The 21,020-nt window shown below is 41.6% G+C and overlaps 1 protein-coding gene across 7 annotated transcripts in view; it reads right to left on the reverse strand.

The window, feature by feature from the left end:
• SLC4A7 (solute carrier family 4 member 7) overlaps positions 1-21,020 on the reverse strand; it is a 275,999-nt gene that overhangs the window by 39,100 nt on the left and 215,879 nt on the right. For all 7 annotated transcript variants that reach the window (XM_070727282.1, XM_070727278.1, XM_070727280.1 and 4 more), the window contains 2 exons: positions 13,822-13,935; positions 12,100-12,261 (listed from right to left, as the gene is read on the reverse strand). In XM_070727282.1, coding sequence (XP_070583383.1) covers positions 12,100-12,261; positions 13,822-13,935 — 276 coding nt within the window. The remainder of the gene's footprint in view (positions 1-12,099; positions 12,262-13,821; positions 13,936-21,020) is intronic.

Below are 21,020 nucleotides of genomic sequence, written 5' to 3' on the forward strand. Positions count from 1 at the left end.
GGGATCAAGAGAGATTGAAAGAAGTGGAAAGAATGATCTAATAACATTGATCGCTAAGCTTGGAGATTTCTAAAGAAAAGCAGTGCGAGTGGATCATAAGAACAGAAAGAACAATCGGTGCGGATTTGTTCTGGATTCTGCAATAGAGGGCTTGAAGGTTCTGTGGAAAGTGAGGAGGGAGTGTGAAAGTAGGACAGGAAGTAACAGCTGGGTAAAATCGGTACGTGACTCAGTAAACCAGAGGCCAACTTTTAAAACTTGTTTTTTACTCACCCTGTATAATATTTATTCTAATTGAATTTTGCTTATCTATTTGACTATCTTGACTATCTTGTTAATCTTTAAGCCTTTTAATTCCTCTTTCCTATCACATTTTGAGGACTTCGTGAAACTGAAACGGACTAATGTAGGATTACCAGTGAGACTTTTTCTTTTCTTTTGTTTCCTTCCACCACTTCATCTCGTTACGGACCTAAGACTCTTTGTTTCTTTTTTCTAATCTCTCTTTTCAAGAGAAGGAAAGTGATTTTCCAACTTGAAGGTAACTTTATACTGACTGTTCTCAACAGTGATAATTAACTATTTGATTATCTGAATTTTACGAACTATACAATATATAGAAGTTTTGTTTCATTTACTTAATGGAGCATTTACCTAGACCTATACCTGTATATATTACTTACTACCTATACTATATTGATATCTACACTTATACCCCTTTTCTCTTTGGATTTTACCTGACAAAATTTTATCTTATTTACAATTAGTACAAGGAAATTGTTTTCAGCTGTTCGGTTTTGTTATATATGTGCTAAGGTGTATAATATATGATTACCAACTATTAATTATTAAGTATTGATTATAAAAACATTGACTATTTATAGAAACATTGACTATTTATTAGCTATCAAGCTATAGTGTTTCTTCAATGAACTATATTCTTTACTGATTTGCTTCTGCTCTCCCTACAACTCAGATCAAATATTTTGAACTATATTCTTTACTGATTTGCTTCTGACCTACAACTTAGATCAAATATTTTGTAAATCTCCCTAAAATCTATTTATATATATACATTTATTTATTTATTTATTTATTTATTTATTTATTTATTTACTTACTTACTTACTTACTTACTTACTTATTAGATTTGTATGCCACCCCTCTCCACAGACGCGGGGTGGCTAACAACAATAATAAAAACAGCATATAACAAATCTAATATTTAAAATAACTAAAAAACCCTTATGAAAAACCAAACATACACACAAACATACCATGCATAAATTGTATAGGCCTAGGGGGAAGGAATATCTCAATTTCCCCATGCCTGATGACAGAGGTGGGTTTTAAGGAGCTTATGAAAGGCGAGGAGGGTGGGGGCAATTCTGATCTCTGGAGGGAGCTAGTCCCAGAGGGCCTGGGCTGCCACAGAGAAGGCTCTTCCCCTGGGTCCCGCCAAATGACATTGTTTAGTCGACGGGACCTGGAGAAGACTCACTCTGTGGAATCTAACTGGTCACTGGGATTCGTGCGGCAGAAGGCAGTTCTGGAGATATTCTGGTCCGATGCCATGAAGGGCTTTATAGGTCATAACCAACACTTTGAATTGTGACCGGAAACTGATCAGCAACCAATGCAGACTGAGGAGTGTTGGTGTAACATGGGCATATTTAGGGAAGCCCATGATTGCTCTTGCAGCTGCATTCTGCACGATCTGAAGTTTCTGAACAGTTTTCAAAGGTAGCCCCATGAGAGCATTACAGTAGTCGAGCCTTGAGGTGATGAGGGCATGAGTGACTGTGAGCAGTGACTCCCGGTCCAGAAAGGGCCGCAACTGGTGCACCAGGCAAACCTGGGCAAATGCCCCCCTTGCCACAGCTAAAAGATGTTTCTCTAATGTCAGCTGTGGATCAAGGAGGACGCCCAAGTTGCGGACCCTCTCTGAGTGGGTCAATGATTTCCCCCCCAGGGTGATGGATGGACAGATAGAATTGTCCCTGGGAGGCAAAACCCACACCCACTCCATCTTATCAGGGTTGAGTTTGAGTCTGTTGACACCCATCCAGACCCCAACAGCCTCCAGGCACTGGCACATCACAGCCACTGCTTCGTTGACTGGACATGGGGTGGAGATGTACAACTGGGTATCATCCACGTACTGATGATATCTCACCCCATGCCCTTGGTTGATCTCACGCAGCGGTTTCATGTAGATATTAAATAGCAGGGGGGAGAGGACCGACCCCTAAGGCACTCCACAAGGGAGAAGCCTAGAGGTCGACCTCTGACTTCCCACTAACACCTACTGTGACCGACCGGAGAGGTAGGAGGAGAACCACTGAAGGACAGTGCCTCCCACTCCCAATCTCTCCAGCTGGCGCAGAAGGATACCGTGGTCGATGATATTTAAAGCTGCTGTGAGGTCAAGGAGCACCAGGACCGAGGATAAACCCCTGTCCCAGGCCCGCCAGAGATCAACCATCAACGCGACCAAAGCAGTTTCTGTGCTGTAGCCTGGCCTGAGTCCTGACTGCTGAGGGCCTAGATAATCGGCTTCTTCCAAGGACCGCTTGGTTTCTTCCAAGGACCGCTGGAGCTGGAGCGCCACCACCTTCTCAACAACCTTCCCCATAAAGGGAAGGTTGGAGATTGGTCAATAGTTGTTAAGAATGGCTGGGTCCAGGGAAGGCTTCTTGAGAAGGGGGCGCACAAGTGCCTCCTTGCAGGGATCCAGAAAGGACCCCAAAGAAGCGTTGACAATCTCCTGGACCTAGCTTCGTGTCACCTCCCTGCTGGCTGAAACCAGGAGGGAGACGGAGGGACACGGATCCAGTAAGCAGGTGGCGGAACTCACAGCTCCAATGGCCTTGTCCACTTCATCAGGTGTCACCAGATCAAACTCCTCCCAGACAGATGGACAAGTACAGGCCCCAGTCACCTCAACTGACTCATTGTCAGTCGACTCTGTTATCCAATTGGACTCAAGGTCCGCCCGGATCCAAGCGATTTTATCAGCGAACATGTTAAAATCCTCGGCACTACTCTGTAAGGGGCCCCAACTCCCCCCTGGTTAAGAAGGGAGTGGGTCACCCTAAACAGAGCGTCCGAGCAAGATTCCACTGGTGCAATCAAGGCGGAATGATACGCACATCTTGCTGCCTTGAGTGCCACTTTGCAAATCTTAATATGAACTCTTACAAGTGTTCGGTCAGATTTGGATTTACTCTTCCTCCATCGCTTCTCTATATGTCTCTTCTGGCATTTCAACTCCCGGAGCTCCTCATTGAACCATGGAGCTCAACAGGTTCTAGTGCCGCAGAGAGGTCGCAATGGCGCAATCCGGTCAAGACCCTCCGCTGCAGCCTTGTTCCAGGCTTCAGCAAGAGACTCTGCTGAACTGTAGACAAGTGCATGTGGAATAACCCCAAGCGCCCTCTGAAAGCCCTCTGGGTCCATCAGGCATCTGGGGCTGAACCACCTAGTCGATTCCGCCTCCCTGTTGGAGCCAGGAAGTCAAGCCGCAATAGAAAATGGTCTGACCATGACAAAGGCAACTACCTCTAAGCCAATTAGTCTCAGACCATTACTCAATTGCTCAGAGAGGAATACCATGTCGGATGCGTGTCCCCCCTCATGAGGCGGACCCTGTACTACTTGAGTCAGGTCCATGGCTGTCATGGTGGCCATGAACTCCTGCACTAGCCCACAGGTTTCGCTGAGCGATGGTAGGTTAAAGTCCCCCAAGACAATAAGTCTGGGGAACCCCACCGCCAGCCCGGCTACCTCCTTGAGCAGCACAGGCAGGGCTGTTGACACGCAGCTGGGAGGCAGGTACATGAGCAACAAGCCCATCTGAACCCCTAAGTCCAACTTCACCAGGAGGGACTCACAACCCGCAATCTCTGGAGAAACAAGTCTACGCAGGCAAAGGCTCTCCCTGGCTATAATAGCCACTCCTCCCCCCTTCCCTGGGGTCAATGCTGATGCCAAATCTGAAACCCGGCTGGGCAAATTTCAGAGAGAAGAACTCCTCCCTCCGGGCCCAGCCAGGTTTCAGTCACACATGCCAGGTTGGCCTTCTCATCCAGGATGAAATCCCGTATGAGGAGAGCTTTATTTACCACCGACCTGGCATTGAGTAGCAGCAGCCTGAGTCCAGGGCCAGGATTACACTCATCACCACTGTCCAGGGTTGAGCTCATGGGGCCGGAACAAGGGATCATTATTAAGCAGTGATCTCTCATTTCCCTGGAATGGCTAGCTCCGTGGCTCCCGCCATATCTGCCTCTCCCCAGCAACACTGGAATATTGCGGCCCTCTGCCACCCCAGAGATCGGTGCCCCCTCCCCTCTTGCCTGTCCAGCGTCAGGTGGGCCAAGTACATCATTCATAACATTCCCATTCGCCTCTTCTATACCATAATCCCACCCACCCCACCCATCCCACTCATACCAATCATTAATATCATGCATGTCATTACACCCACCCCAATTATCCATCAATTAAAAAACCCTACCTAATAAATTAATTAAAATAATTTAGATATTTAAAACAGAGAACTATAAATACAATATATATAAATATATTGATGTTCCTTCAATACACCAGGGTGATTTGACACAAAAATATGTAACCCTTCCCTGGTGCAGAGCTGAAGGGATTGGATACTGTAGCCTAGAGGATAATTCTCTGCCTTACAAGGCAAAGGTTGCAGGTTCAAGTCCCAGTGGGTATGGCTAGCTGATGAGGCCAAAATAAGGCTGAAATAGATCTATCCTAGTCTCCCTTAATTTTCAAATTCAGCAAAAAAACATGTGACACATACAGATAGAATTGTTGGCTATCAATAAAATTAACTGCCTTGGAAATGGCCCTGGGTTGGGCGGAGAGGCAAATAAGGAGCTGTGATGTTCCTTCAATATACCAGGGTGATTTGACACAAAAATATGTAACCCTTCCCTGGTGCAGAGCTGAAGGGATTGGATACTGTAGCCTAGAGGATAATTCTCTGGCTTACAAGGCAAAGGTTGCAGGTTCAAGTCCCAGTGGGTATGGCTAGCTGATGAGGCCAAAATAAGACCAAAATAGATCTATCCTAGTCTCCCTTAATTTTCAAATTCAACAAAAAAAATGTGACATATATATATATATATATATATATATATATATATATATATATATATATATATATTTGTTTTGAACTCAGAACAATCTACATATATATATATGTATGGCCCTGGGTTGGGCCGAGAGGCAAAAAAGGAGCTGTGATGTTCCTTCAATATACCAGGGTGATTCGACACAAAATGTAACCCTTCCCTGGTACAGAGCTGAAGGGATTGGATACTGTAGCCTAGAGGTTAATTCTCTGCCTTACAAGGCAAAGGTTGCAGGTTCAAGTCCCAGTGGGTATGGCTAGCTGATGAGGCCAAAATAAGGCCGAAATAGATCTATCCTAGTCTCCCTTAATTTTCAAATTCAGCTTAAACATGTGACATATATATATATATATATATATATATATATATATATATATATCACATGTTTTTTTGCTGAATTTGAAAATTATATATATATATATGTTTTCGTAGACATCAAATTCCTACGTAACTGCCGAGACAGAAACTTGATCCCCAAATGCTGCCAACTAAAATTCCATTCTAAAACCCCATCCACTGAACGGATCCTGAAAATAATTGAATTAGTCCTAATCAGAAATGAACTCCACAGGAAAAGATTCCTACTCGACCAAACCAACAAAGACCTACTCACTCTTCACCTCAAACTTAGCAACAGAATCCACCCAATACTCTGGGACAAATCCAAACAACTAGCCCTCTGGAGAGCTGAAACAGAAACCTCCCTCAATACAGACATACACACCAAGAAACTTGGAATTTGGAAAAACACCAGAAGACCAAACCCTTTCCACAGCAACTCATGAAGCATACAGTACACAATATATTGGAGAGAAGCCTCACCATAGCAGAAACCAACATCCTCTCCAAAGGATTCAACTTTGCAGTCGCCCCCAAATGCATCCCCACTGAAAAAATCATATGCGGAGTTGAAGCCACTCTAACCAAAATCAACCCAGATGAAGATAACAAAATCAGACTCGAAGTCACCAATGTCCTTTGCTCCAGCATTCCACCCAGAAGCAACTTACATAAAGATGAACAAAAAGCACTCACCAACTTGAAGAAAGACAACAACATAATCATCCTCCCAGCAGATAACGGTAATGCCACTGTGGTGATGAACACATCTGACTACCAAGAAAAGCTATCCAACCTACTCCAAGACCCCGCTTATAAACCTCTAAGCACATATCCTACCACCTACCTGGAAAAAACCACCAAATCCAAAATAAAAGCTTCTCCCATCAGTGAAGAATTCCAGCAAAGAATCATCCCCAGAGAAAAATCATCCAGATGCCCCAAGCTCTATGGCCTCCCCAAGATACACAAAGAAGGAACACCACTCCATAGGCTCACCCCTACAGAATCTTGCCAAATTTCTTGCCAAACAACTTCAGCCCTATGCAGAATCCATCATGTCTCACGTATAAAACTCATTCCACTTCATAGAAATCATAAAGGAACAAAATCTACAACCCAGTGACCTTCTCGTAAGGTTTGATGTCATATCTCTCTTCACCCAAGTGCCTATTAAAGAAGCCCTGACAGCCATCCAAAACAAATACAACCTCCTGAAGCACATCTTAGATCTGACCAACCACTGCCTGATGAACACATACTTCATCCACAATGGACAAAGATACAAACAGATAGAAGGAGCCCCCATGGGATCACCCCTGTCACCCGTCATCGCAAACTTATACATGGAATACTTTGAAACCAACGCCTTGGATACATCTGAACACAAACCCAAACTCTGGCTTAGATATGTAGATGATACCTTTGTAATTTGGCCACATGGGAAAGAAAAACTGGACACCTTCCTCACACATCTCAACAGTCTACACCCCAAAATACAATTCACCATGGAAATAGAACCCAACAACCAACTTCCCTTCCTGGATGTCCTAATCTACAAAAAACCCAATGGCTCCCTAGGTCACACCGTCTACCAGAAGAAGACACACACCAACCGTTACTTGAATGCAAAATCCCACCACCACCCTGCACAGATCAATTCCGTACCCAAGACCCTCATTTCCAGAACCAAACGCCTAGCCGACAAAGACCACTTGGAAACTGAATCACAGTCTCACAAATGTATTAATTTCCAATGGATTCCAAAGAAAGGCAATCACCAACTTAATCCAAAGAGACACCCCCCAAGAACGAAAAAACAGAAAAGGACAATGACATCACCCTCCTCCCTTACATCAAAGGCACCACAGATAAAATCAGCAAAATTCTCCACAAACACAACATCAAGACAGCCTTTGGTACAGATAAAAAAAATAGCCAACATCCTAAGAAACCCCAAAGATAATATCCAGCTAGAAAACCAGGGAGTTTATCAAATACCATATAAAATCTGCCCAGCCACATATATTGGACAAACTAACAGGAGAGTAAATGCACATGTTGCAGAACATAAGAATGCATTAAGAAAAAAAGAAAAAACCTCCTCCCTTTTCCAACACTTCAAAACTACAGGATATGAAATTGATTTTGACAGTACTAAATTAATTTCCAAAACAGAACACTACGGCAAAAGAATAATCATGGAAGCCATCGAGATAGAAAAACATCCCCATAATATGAACACAATCATTAACTAATCAGCATACCTCAGTTAAATCAACGATCCCAGGTGTTACCCCACTGACTCACCAGGAAGTTTCTACACAGCAGGCAATTGCTGAGCCATCAAACCACACCCAGCCACCATTATTTATAGAAGGAAGGCAGGTCAGGTCTCGCTGTGTTCGCCCTAGAACAAGGACAGAAGCACCAGCCTGAAGATGATTAGTGGGACCTCGTCGAGATATACAGTGATACCTTGTCTTACAAACTTAATTGGTTCCGGGACGAGGTTCTTAAGGTGAAAAGTTTGTAAGATGAAACAATGTTTCCCATAGGAATCAATGGAAAAGCGATTAATGCGTGCAAGCCCAAAACTCACCCCTTTTGCCAGCTGAAGCGCCCGTTTTTGCACTGCTGGGATTCCCCTGAGGCTCCCCTCCATGGGAAACCCCACCTCTGGACTTCTGTGTTTTTGTGATGCTGCAGGGGAATCCCAGCAGAGGAATCCCAGCATCGCAAAAACGAGCACTTCGCTGGCAACGGAAGTCCAGAAGTGGGGTTTCCCAGCAAAGGGAGCATTAGTGAAATTGCAGCATCACAAAAACACCAAAGTCCTTGAAACCCCACCTCCAGACTTCCGTTGCCAGCGAAGCACCTGTTTTTGTGCTGCTGGGATTCCCCTGCTGTGATTCCCCTGCAGCATCACAAAAACACGGAAATCCGGAGGTGGGGTTTCCCATGGAGGGGAGCCTCAGGGGAATCCCAGCAGCGCAAAAATGGGTGCTTCGCTGGCAACGGAAGTCTGGAGGCGGGGCATCCCAGCAGCGGCGGTGGGTTTGTAAGGTGAAAATAGTTTGTAAGAAGAGGCAAAAAAATCTTAAACCCCGGGTTTGTATCTTGAAAAGTTTGTATGACGAGGCGTTTGTAAGACGAGGTATCACTGTATACATACATACATACATACATACATACATACATACATACATACATATATATATTCTATGTCCCAAGGGGTGGGGGTGGGGTAAAAAAAACCCAGTGGTTAATTGAAAATATAATTAATTAAAACACTAGTAAAATAATCTCCTTCACTCTATCAGTCCCAGGCATATATAATTAACCCCCCTAAAATTAGCTAAAAACAATAAACATAAAGCATATATATCTCAGCATTATTAGTAAACCAAATTTACTCAACAGGAATAGGAATTTATTCAATAGGAAACAGGCCATATTACTATATCAAATAGACCATATTACTGAAAACAAATTAAGATATTTCTGCTCAAGTGGTGTACCTTTTGGAAAATATATAAAATGTCAAGTTTTACTCAAAGCACCCTAACAAAAGTAGCTAAATCCCCCACAACTAACATGGATAAAAGAGTGGATCCTTTTAAGAGACAAAAGAACTCTAGCCTTAGAAGTCTTCGATTTACACCAAGGATGGCACGCATTCCTGATGGCAGACGAGGACAAAAATCACTCGGTATTCAGACATCATTACATTAGAAATAGTTTATTTAATTCTTGGACTCAAATTTAAAAAAATCTCATTATGTACAGATGCCTAGGTGGTTCATTCCTATAGAGACAGAAACTTATCCAAATGTCTTGCTCTCAGGCAAAATGATAACCTATGATGACCTATTGAATGAAAAAACCCAACTATGCTTTAAAGAGGCCCTACATCTTAAGGTATTAATCTGGACTGGTTACAAAACCTCCAAATCAAATCTAGATTAAACAAAGACAGGACAACACTAGGCTTTCAAAAACTGAGTATCTTAGATCAAATTATTCTCACTCTGGATAATCAAATAATATCAATCCTTTATAAATTTCTATTACATATGACATTTTTGAAGAACAGGTTAAAGGAAATATGGTTGCCTGGGCTCAAAACTTTGGTTATATGATAAATCTATCAGAATGGGATAAAATCTGGACCCAGAATTACAAATTAGCTATAGCCACTAGCTTCAGAGAAAACATCTACAAGATGTTCTACCGCTGGCACCTTCCTCCAGCCTGGCTATCTAAAATGTTTCCAACTACAACTCCTTTCTGCTGGAAATGCAAACAAAAAATAGGGACCTACTACCACCTTGGGTGGATGTGCCCAAAGTTAGAACCTTTTGGCTAAAGATGAAAAAATACCTTGATCAAATTAAACAGAAACCAATCGCCTTAAAACCAGGATTAATGATCCTAGGAATAATTAGACAGCAATTAAATAAAGGTGACAAATACCTACTGGTAAACATTTTAACTACTGCAAGAATAACATTCCCCCAAACCTGGAAATTGGATCACACCCCATCTACCTTAAACTTCATTAACAAAACTCAAAAATGTGCTAAGCTGATGAAAATGACCCTTGAATTACCAGACAAAGAGGAATCAGAGTTCTACAAAGCATGGAATAAATGTACATTTGGCTGGGAAAAAGACAACATACAATTCCATCATGACCCTCTTAACCTTAACCCAAACAACTACCCCATGATCCATAAAATAACGTTATGAATCATTGATAAAATGATGAACAAATTCAAAATGACAAACATTTAAACTCTTACTCAAGCTTAGAAACTCAAAACTTTCATTTATACTGATAGTAAAGACCTTAAAAGCTGTAGAGTAATAGGGTCAACAGATAATCTCAAATGCAAATTATTAAATGCCAGTAGTCAACAAGATGTCTGAATTCCTCCTTCTTCTTGACTCTTCAGTCTTTGATATTATCTTTGTCTGTGAAACATGGCTCAATGTATCCTACCCATACTCAATTATTACAACAAGGAACTATCTTGTATCTTGATCTGACTGTGAATCCTGCAGAGGAGGCGGGGTAGCTATATTCTACAAAAAATCTCTAAACCTAAAAAACATCAAAGTTGCACAAGACCTATCGCTGCCTGAAACTATTGTCTGTGATCTATCCATAAATACCACAATTCGCTTCTTACTCTGCTACAGAGCTCCGGACTATGACATCGCACATGCAAACAAATTATCCGCACTATTAACGTGGGCTACCCACTGCCCATACCCCATCATCTTCCTCGGAGACCTCAACCTCCCACGCATTAACTGGACTTTAAATGAATGCAGCACGGAACCTACCCATTCTACTATACACAACACCCTCACTAGCCTGGGACGTGACCAACTAGTAACTAACAATACTAGACTGGATAATTCTCTGGATCTCACCTTCTGCAACAGCAAAAGTGCAATATATGGTTTACAAATAAAAGAACCATTTTCAAACAGTGACCACAGCATGATTAAATAATTATCAGACTTCAAGTACCACTAACATCGACCTCAAACAAGAAAAATAGCCTTCCCACATCAATAAGAAAATTACAGCCTCCAGGCACTGGCACATCACCTCTACTGCTTCACCAACTGGACATGGATGAATATCATTGGATGAAATCCCTCGAGTAGCCATTACGCATGCAAATTTGGTAGATGCGCCCAAACGAAACTCTACCAAAGAAGGAAACTTCCTCAGTAATTAACCATATAAACTGTAGAAATTGTGCAAGCCACTATGTAGGAGAAATGGCTAAATGATTAAAAACCAGAGTGCACGAGCATAAACTAGCGGTCTGATGCTAAGAATAGTGCTCCCAGATCTGGACCCATATGGAGGAGCAGGGCCATGAATTTAATTTCCAGGAGATCAAGATTCTGACCCATGATGAAACAAAGGGAGACTCCTGAAAAAACCCTGGTTTTCAGATAAAAACTCCCTTAATGGAGACATTGATATACCACCGGCATATCAGATGTTAAGATACTAGCAAAGACCGGCCACCGGTGATAGAATCTGCTGGGGAAAAAGAGGTTTGACACCTCTGCGCTAGAATTGGAATCTCCTGTGCGGAAGTCTCAAATCTAGTGCGCTATAGCACATCGCGCAGCTTAGAGGGAATGCTGATTTTGAATGGTAGCCTTAGCTATCTTTGGTTGAGCTCAACAAGCTAAGAAAGGTTGCATATAGTTATCAGTGTGAGGCTATGAGGAAATATCCTGTACAGCTTGGGAAGTTAAAAAGGCAATAGGAAAAATGGCAATATTGGGAAACGGCAATAACAAATAGATTCCAAGAAAAGATACATGTCCAGGCAATCACTAGAGTCAAATTTGTTACACATGAAACTGTCCAAGAATAAACAATCTACATTATAAATGAATATTATAAATAATTTGTCTGCTACAAATTATTAATGCATTCCGCTAACTACAAAATTTTGACTTAAATGTTTCCTGTATATAGAAAATTACTACAGTTCTGTAATTATTTCTAATTTAAGTGGACTGTTTCATTGATAAATGAACAAACAAAACAAATATTCACCTTGAGTTTATGCTCTTTTCTGTTTATGATAACTGCTGTAATTTGCTGATCCATAAAAATAAGAATGGTACAGAGCAAAGCAGGAACTGCAGCAACTATTAGGGTCCACCAAGGATTACTTCCTAGAGGATTGATAAGCCATCCACGATCACTCCGTGTAGGCTAAAATAAAACAAATATACAGCTACAAAAGGAATATATTTTTCATTATTTATAAGAGAAACACTTACTATAATTACCTGGATAGAGATTATAATAAAACCAAATTTAAAATTAAAAGATTAAATTTTGAAAAAAGATACCCTACATATAAGATGCAATTAATACAACAATACAAAATACATTAGTTTAAATGAAATTGGTTAATTTGGCATGGTCACAAGGCATCAGTGGTTCCCAACCTTTACTTTTTTAGCATCTATTGTATGCTGTTAAAGCTTTGCTGAACTACTAAATAAGCAAGCTATTTAACAAATTTTGATATAGGTTATGGCTGTCAGGAATAAAACTTATATACCAGTGACGGCAAACCTTTTAGAGAACAAATATCCAAGCTGCAATCCCAAACCCACTTATTATTTATCACAAAGTGCCAACATTGCAAATTAACCTGAACACTGCAGTTTTACTACCTAAAATAACGATAAACAAGACAGAGTTCAGCTAATTGTTGTAAAAAATGTGATACATGAACTTTTGTGCCCCTTCACTTTTTTCCTGGCTTTTGAAATATCACATTTAGTACCAATATAAAAGAAAAACCTTTGTAATACAATTTATCGGGGGGTTTTCTCTTCATTTTTTAATCCCAATTTTCCCTTTTATATTTTTATTTCTTTTCTTGTTTAATTTCTATTATTGAAAGAGACATCACCTTCTTAATAACTGAATATCAATCAATTATTTATCTGGAAGAAAACTGTATCACCATTAAATGTCCTGTCTGGGACAGAGGAAGGGAAAGTCTGAGCCTAGATACCTTTGGTTACATGCCAAAAAAATCAAATCATCTTTGGACAGGAAATTCAAAACAAAAAAACAGGAGGGGAAAGCTATTGGTACATGGTTTGTATCTAGCAGTAAAAGACAAGGTTAGGGATGTTTTGGATCAAAGGACTCTGTAATTACTATTATTGTTTGAAAAGTACAACATCGGTGGTTACCAATTTATACTCTTTGCTTCTCTGCTCTATGTTCTGTCACCGCCACCACCATTGCTGCTGCCTGTTAGCAGAGCTAGTCTTGGCTATAGTGGACTGCTTCATTGTTTTTTAATCCAGTGAAATCCAGGAGTGAAAGAAAGGTATAAGAAAGACCACACACAGCTGGGTGCACTTGCAGCAGGAGCAGGGGTGGCCGGGCTGTTTTGTTTGCTGCCAATAGAGCCACCGATCGACTGACCTGATTGAAGCTGAGCCCAAAGTAGGGGAGACTGTGAGGTTGGCCCTGAAACAAACTGCTCCATTTTATTGCCATAATGTGATATTCATGGTACTGCAGAAAGCTGCTTGAGTCAAAACCATGAAATATGCAATCAAATATATGAATTACAGTAGTATAATTTCTCAATAGATGTTATTCTATCAAACATCTACAAAGCTATACATGCAGCAGCCTACCACATTAACAGCTACTTTTAAAAAAGTAAACAATTTTTTCTTATGATTTAATGGATAGTATTTTAGAGTTTATTAAGATAAAACTAAAAAAGCATTTGCTTACCTCAAATTTCTCAGGCACATTTAGTTTAGGAGAAGGAACTCCAACAAGATAATCGATGCAAACCATAATCACTATTGTCAAAAATATAGCAAAATCACTTATTGTAGAACGTACCTAAAAAAAGAAATAACCATACATGCACTTTAGCATTTCAAATACTTATGTGCAATGAAATAGTTCTGAACAATAACATTTATCATTATTCAGATTTTGTAATATGCTGCAACATCTTAATTTTAGAATATTTTGAAATAGTAGTCACCTATTAATGAAAAAAACTCTTCATGAATAAATCTAAATCTTAAAGCAAAATCTTACAAAATAATTTAACAATTTAAAAATCTATGTCAACAATTAAAGTATTTCTTATTTTACAGTGCATAATGAAAATACTCAATACAAAGAATTTAAAAAATTAAAAGCAGATAGCAAGATTTTATGCTCATTGTCACCAGCAACTTTTCTGCCTAATTAAATGTAATTTAGCATTGTTTCAATCATCATTACTATCTCAATCTTTAATCAGGTTAACTACGATCAATTTAATGCTTTACTTTAATGTTAACTAAAAAGTACTGGAAATGTATTTCATATGTATTATCCTTTGAAAAACTTTTGTTACAATTCTTCATGTTCAGCTTTAATAAGTTATCATCTCATATCACAGAAGCATAACATGGGTTGCTAACTATGCACTTGTTTAAGCTAAAACCTGTGCTATTTCAAATTTTATGCATTGTAACGTATCATTCATACCACAACAAATATTATAGAAAATGATACGGAATCGGGTAGCAATCTAAAACATACACTGTTTAGGGCTTACCTTCATCTAAATTCTAAAGAACACATTTTCATTATCAAATCTGTTTTTGTGAAATTTTTATTGCACAAATATTTATCTCAAACAAAATGTTAGAAATTTTTTATTAATGTAATGTTATAAAATTTCTGAAAGGTTATACACAAAATACATAGCCACATTTACAAGTAAAGCTGCTTTTGTCAATTGACTAAGGGTAATTTGGCAATGGTGATGGTGTTCAAGTGGTACACAAATGTTGGGATTACACTCAGGTCCCTATTACTATTGGTACTATCTTTGCTTTTTGTTATTATGATTGATCACAGCATTATTCAGGTATTTTTATTATACTGTCATGCCTTCAGTGGCACTTTCCTACGTGGCTGCAGCCCTGCAGGGTAATTTTATCTATGTATTAGATTCTGGGGAGGAGAATTGGGCACCTGTCTCATTAAGAGAATGTTAGGATACAGGGGGCGGCTTACAAGCCATGCTCTCTGGCCTCCATTTGTAGTTTTAGTTTTTCCTCATTTGCAAGCAAAGGCTGGCAGGTTATCATTTTTAGATGGGTGAATTACTCTCCCCACAAACATTGGAGAATCCATGCCCGGCTACAGAATGAAAGCAGGAATATCCAGAAGTCTGCAACGACAGACTTATAAGTATTTTTATCTTAGTTAGCTGGTCTGAGGAAGCAGCCAAGTTGTTGTTTTTTAACTTTCTTTAAGTAAAGCCTGTTGAACCTTATTTATGGATGGAGTTTTTCCTCGTTTGGGAGTACGCCCTGAAAGTCAGGAAGACAGCAAAGGTAAAGTGACCAGACGTCCCGTATTCAGCGGGACAGTCATGCTTTTTAGCAATTTGTCCCGTGTCCCGGGGCATTTTTTAAAAGTCCCGATTCCCCCCATTTTATTTTTATTTTTTTCTTTTTATTTGCTCACTCCCCTCCTTTCCCTTCCACTGTTGCTCACTCCTTGCCCCCGGCTCGACACCTTCCTATGGCAACCACCATGGGGCTGAGCCGCCCAGGCTGGAGGGCTTGCTATCTGCAACAGCAAATGCTGGGGAAGGAAAGGGAAGCGTGGCTGAGGCGTTCATCCCCTGCTGCTCTGACAGCCTATCCGCTGTGCTTGGGGGTGGGCGGAGGGATGGAGCAGCGTTTGCCCTGGGCGGGAAAACCCATCTGCTCACCAGCTCGCCTGGTGAATAAAGGTGGGCCAGTCTCAGCCCAGTGTTTTTCTTTGCCTTTGCCCCGGCGCCGCAAGTGGAGAGACTGAGCGTGCTCTCTCATTGATGGGGGGAGAGAGAGAGCAAGAGACAGAGAGAGCAAGAGAGAGAAAGAGAGTGAGAAAGAGAGAGCAAGAGAGAGAAAGAAAGCAAAAGGGAGAAAGAGAGAGAGAGAAAGAGAGTGAGAAAGAGAGTAAGAAAGAAAGAGTGAGAAAGAGAGAGATAGCAAGAGAGAGAGAGCAAGTGACAGAGAGCAAGAGAGAGAGCAAGAGAGTGAGAGTGAGAAAGAGAGAGTGAGAAAAAGAGTGAGAGAGAGAAAGAGAGAGAGAGGAAGAGGGGGGGAGAGAGAAAAAATCTGGACACTTTAAGCAAAGGAGATAGTTGAAGCTAGTTTGCTCTGGGACAGAATAGTCTAAAAATGATAAAAGGTTTGCTACTATGCATATGCTAGTCTGAAATGCAGAAGTTTTGAGTGTGGCTTTATCCAGGCATTTGAGAGGCTCAAGTGCCTGGCTTTATCCAGGCACTTGAGAGGCTCAGACTCAGAAGGCAATGGGTTGGGGCAGCAGGCTCCCCAACTGAAAGCTTAGCCAGGTTCCCTCAAGCAAGCCAAGTTTTCTGCACCAGTGGTGTCACCTGACCTTTGTGCATTGTGCATTGAGGCCTGCTTGTGCTGCCTGCCAAGTTTTCTGCACCAGTGGTGCCACCTGACCTTTGTGCATTGAGGCCTGCTTGTGTGCCAGAAGAGACAGTTCCTTTCTCCCCCAGTGGTGGCCTTAGTAGGCCTTGAAGGCCCTAGAAGTTTTTAGAAGCCATCTCTATCCAGGAGACTGTTACATAGCTTCCCTTGGAAGAAGTCAGGGAAAAGGCAGGTTCAGGCCTGCCAGTTCCAGAGATATTTCCCTGCTGTTAACCCAGCACATTAACCTTCCAGAATGGCAACAAGCCCCTCTTCCAACAAAGCTTTAGAAGCTCATGCAGTTATTCCATGGATGAAGAGATCTTCAAAGCTCACACCCACAATGGCAGAATACCTTCACCAGCAATTAGACACCTTGCAAACCCAGTCTTTTCTCAAAGCATGGGAAAAGGTCCAGGTAGACATTCAGTCAAGCCAGTGTGCAAAGAGCCTTGATCCAGGCATCCATCTGCAGAGAGTCTATGGTCAAACATCGCCTAAAATGGAAATGTTTGCAAGAGAGAATAGTATATTTACTGAAACAGGTAAACACAGAACAAGCCTTCTGTCACAAGGAACATGTTGAGACTGATAATGTAATCAAAGAGAAAATGTGCGACAAAGCTATGGTTGCCTTAGAACATAAATTTAAAGCGCAAGAAGCAGCCTTAGCAGTATACACCCATTAGAAAGTCTATGAGTAGAGGCCAAATGCTCAACTCTATCAGAGCAGCCAGCAGAGCACCTTCCAGAGTAGGATCCATCCATTCCACTAGAAGCTACAGCTCAAGTACGCAGTGGAGCTTTCTGTGAAGCTCTTAGGCTTCAGATGTAGATAAAGGCTCTATAACTCAAAGCTGAGGCGGAAGTGGCTGCATTGAAAGCCAAATTCAAGGCAGAAGAAGGAACAAAGTGTGCTAAGCTTAAGGAGAAGTAGTGAAGCGTGCAGAACTTGAGGCGGAAGAAGAGATGGAGTTCGCCAAACATGAGACAGCCAAGTTGGCAATCAAAGCCAAGGTGTTCGAACAAAGCCTTAGCAGCAAGTCATTCCGATTTGACGTAGAAGACATCCAGGTAGAAGACCTTATGGAAATTTATTTATTTATTATTTATTATTTAGATTTGTATGGTAAAGGACTTCATCCATGACCAGCAATGGAGTCAGAAGTTAGAAGAAGTTGCAGCTAAGCCTCTTACAGCACCTTTAGATGTGAATGTGAAGGAATTTCCTTCAGGGCAACCATTTCAAATTTGCACTAGGGAGGTGTCTCCGCCAGTGCAACTGCATCAAGCTTCTGGTAAGATGATTTCTGCTATCACATCAGCCATAGAGATACCTCACCTGCCTCCTGCGAAGGCCACAACATCTACAATAGAGACATCAGCTTTTTTGATTTTGTGGTTTGAAGACCTAGAGACCCAGATGGAGACCCAGAATGGGAGTCCATGTAGTTGACAACAGCCCTTCGTCAGCAATTGGCAACTGTAGTCTGAAAATGACTGTCAGACTTTTGGAGAATTAATTACCCTCAACTAAGTTTGTACAGATTTTTATGCCAACGATGGTTTATTTTTTTAATATATATTTATTAGATTTGTATGCCACCCCTCTCCGTAGACTTGGGGCGGCTCACAGCATACAATAAAACAATTCATAACAAATCTAATAAATTTAAAAAAACATTTTAAAACCCCATTATTAAACCTGACATACACACAGACATACATAATACATAAATTATATAGGCCTGGGGGAGGGAGGGGGAATGCCTCAATTCCCCCACACCTGATGGCAGAGGTGAGTTTTAAGGAGTTTACAGAAGGCAAGGAGGGTGGGGGCAGTTCTAATCTCCGGGGGGAGCTGGTTCCAGAGAGTCAGGGCCACCACAGAGAAGGCTCTTCCCCTGGGACCTGCCAGCTGACGGGACCCAGAGACAAGAAGCCATCAGTCTGCTGAAACAGACTCAAAAGATGTTGGCAACTGCAAATATAAGCTTGCACAAAATCGTGTCCAACAGCGACCAGGTTTTGCAAGCATTTCGTGAAAAGGACAGAACCCAGGGCATGCAGAACTTGGATTTTGAATCAGAACAATTTTATACTCAGAGAAGTTTAGGTCTGTGTTGGGAAAGAAGTTCACTAAGAGAGGAGTACTCTCAATCATCAATAGCTTATTTGACCCACTGAGATTTGTAGCTCCAGTGGTTCTTCAGGGCAAACTTTTATTGAGAGACATTACACAGGAGACTAAAGACAGGGATGACCCATTGTCTCCAGGTCTAGAACAAAAATGGAAGACTTATTTTATTTTATTTTATTTTAATTCTTTGTCCAATATACAATACATATGAAAGGGAATAGACATTAAGTGATATATAAAAGATAGGAAGTGAAGAGGAAGAGAAGTAGGTGGGAAGGAAAGAATATATATGATAAAATGGAAAGGAAAGACAATTGGACAGGGGATGAAAGGCACATCAGTGCACTTATGTACGCCCCTTACTGGCCTCTTAGGAACCTGGAGAGGTCAATCGAGGAGAGTCTGAGGGAGAAATGTTGGGGGTTGGGGGTTGACACTATTGAGTCAGGTAATGAGTTCCACGCTTCGACAACTCGATTGTTAAAGTCATATTTTTTACAGTCAAGTTTGGAGCGATTAACATTGAGTTTGAAGCTGTTGCATGCTCTTGTGTTGTTACGGTTGAAGCTGAAGTAGTCGTTGACCGGAAGGACATTACAGCGAATGATTTTGTGAGCAATACTTAAATCTTGTTTTAGGCGCCGCAGTTCTAAGCTTTCAAGATCCAGGATAGTTAGTCTGTTTTCGTAGGGTATTCTGTTTCGGGTGGAGGAGTGGAGGGCTCTTCTGGTGAAGTATCTTTGGACGTTTTCGAGAGTGTTGATGTCTGAGATGTGGTGAGGGTTCCAGACAGATGAGCTATATTCGAGGATGGGCCTGGCATAGGTTTTGTAGGCTCTGGTCAGTAGTGTGAGATTGCCAGAGCAGAAGCTACGTAGAATCAGGTTTACAACTCTGGAAGCCTTTTTGGCAATATTGTTGCAGTGGGCTTTAGCACTTAGGTCATTTGAAATTAGTATTCTGAGGTCTTTTACTGAGTGTGGGTTTGCTGTGAGAATTTGTTTGTTCAGTTCATATATGAGGTTTGGGTTCTTTTTGCCGATGTGGAGGGTAGAGCATTTGTTGGATCCTGCCAATTCTAGAAGCAGTTATCATACCCTGAAGGTACACCTTAATTTCACCTAAGTCAGAAGCACAGAGAGAGTTATGCATATTTTCAGATGCATCAGAGAAAGCCATAGCTGCTGTGGCCTATTTGAGAACAAATACATTTAGGATTTGTTTTGGGAAAATCAAGGCTGGTGCCGACAAAGAGCCACCCACATTTGGAACTTTGTGCTGCAACATTAGCCACACATTAGCCACACAGATATTTGATCTGATACAGATAGTAGAGTAGTTCTTGGTTATATTCACAATTTTTATCATTACTTCTATGATTATGTTAGTAACCGTGTTGATTACATTCACCAGTTCTCGCATCTGAAACAGTGGAAATATGTTCCTACAGATCGAAATCCAGCTGACCAAGCCATGAGGGCCATTATGGCAGCTGCCTTACAATCATCCTTTTGTCTGAAAGGTCCACTATTCTTAATGAACCCTTGCTACTTCAAAATCATGAATGGATCTGTATCCAGATCTTTGATCTGCAAGATCGAGAATTAGACAAGGAAGTAACACCTATTGTTACAGCTTTAGCAGTCACAATCTCCAAACCAGGCAGGATAAGCTCAGTGAGATTTGAGAGGTTTTCAACATGGAATAGCCTATTATCAGGGGGGGGGGGAGGGGGGAGGAAAGAAAGATGCATTGAGCAACAGAATTAAACCGCTGTACAAAATTCAAAGTTGGAGAAGAAGGCGCCGAAGAGTTCAATGCCTCTTTCTTTCATTTCCCACCCTTCCATCAACAGGCCGGCCAGCCAAATCAGTTTGGCTTGAAGGGAGTGGGGAGCAGAGATCCCCGAACTAAGAGGGGGAGGAAGGAGAGCCAGATGGGGCTCCGGAAGCGCTGTGGCCCAGGGAAGCAGCCGGGCAAGGAGTTGTGAGCGCATGGCCGAGAGCCAAAAAAAAAAGGCCCAGCTAGGCAGGCAAAAGGAGGCTCAGTCCTGGCACTGACCTCGATGGGGCTGACAGGTACGGAGGAGAGCAGCTGCAAGTGTTTCGGGTGCAGGAGGTGATTGCTGTGGGTGCTCAGTATCTTCAGGATCTGGATGGGAAACCGGTTCACCTAGTGCAGGGGGTCCTCCAGGGAGAAGTGTGACAACACCGGGCACGTGAGGGACAATATGTGTGTGGGAGGGGAGAGAACCACCGAAGCTGCGAACAGTGAACCGTGAAGTGGCGAGGGATCACTGTATATTATTTATATTTTATTAGCTATACTTATTAATACTTGACAAAATA

The sequence above is a fragment of the Erythrolamprus reginae genome, chromosome Z (assembly GCF_031021105.1).
Source record: "Erythrolamprus reginae isolate rEryReg1 chromosome Z, rEryReg1.hap1, whole genome shotgun sequence".
In the NCBI taxonomy this organism is placed as follows: Eukaryota; Metazoa; Chordata; class Lepidosauria; order Squamata; family Dipsadidae; genus Erythrolamprus; species Erythrolamprus reginae.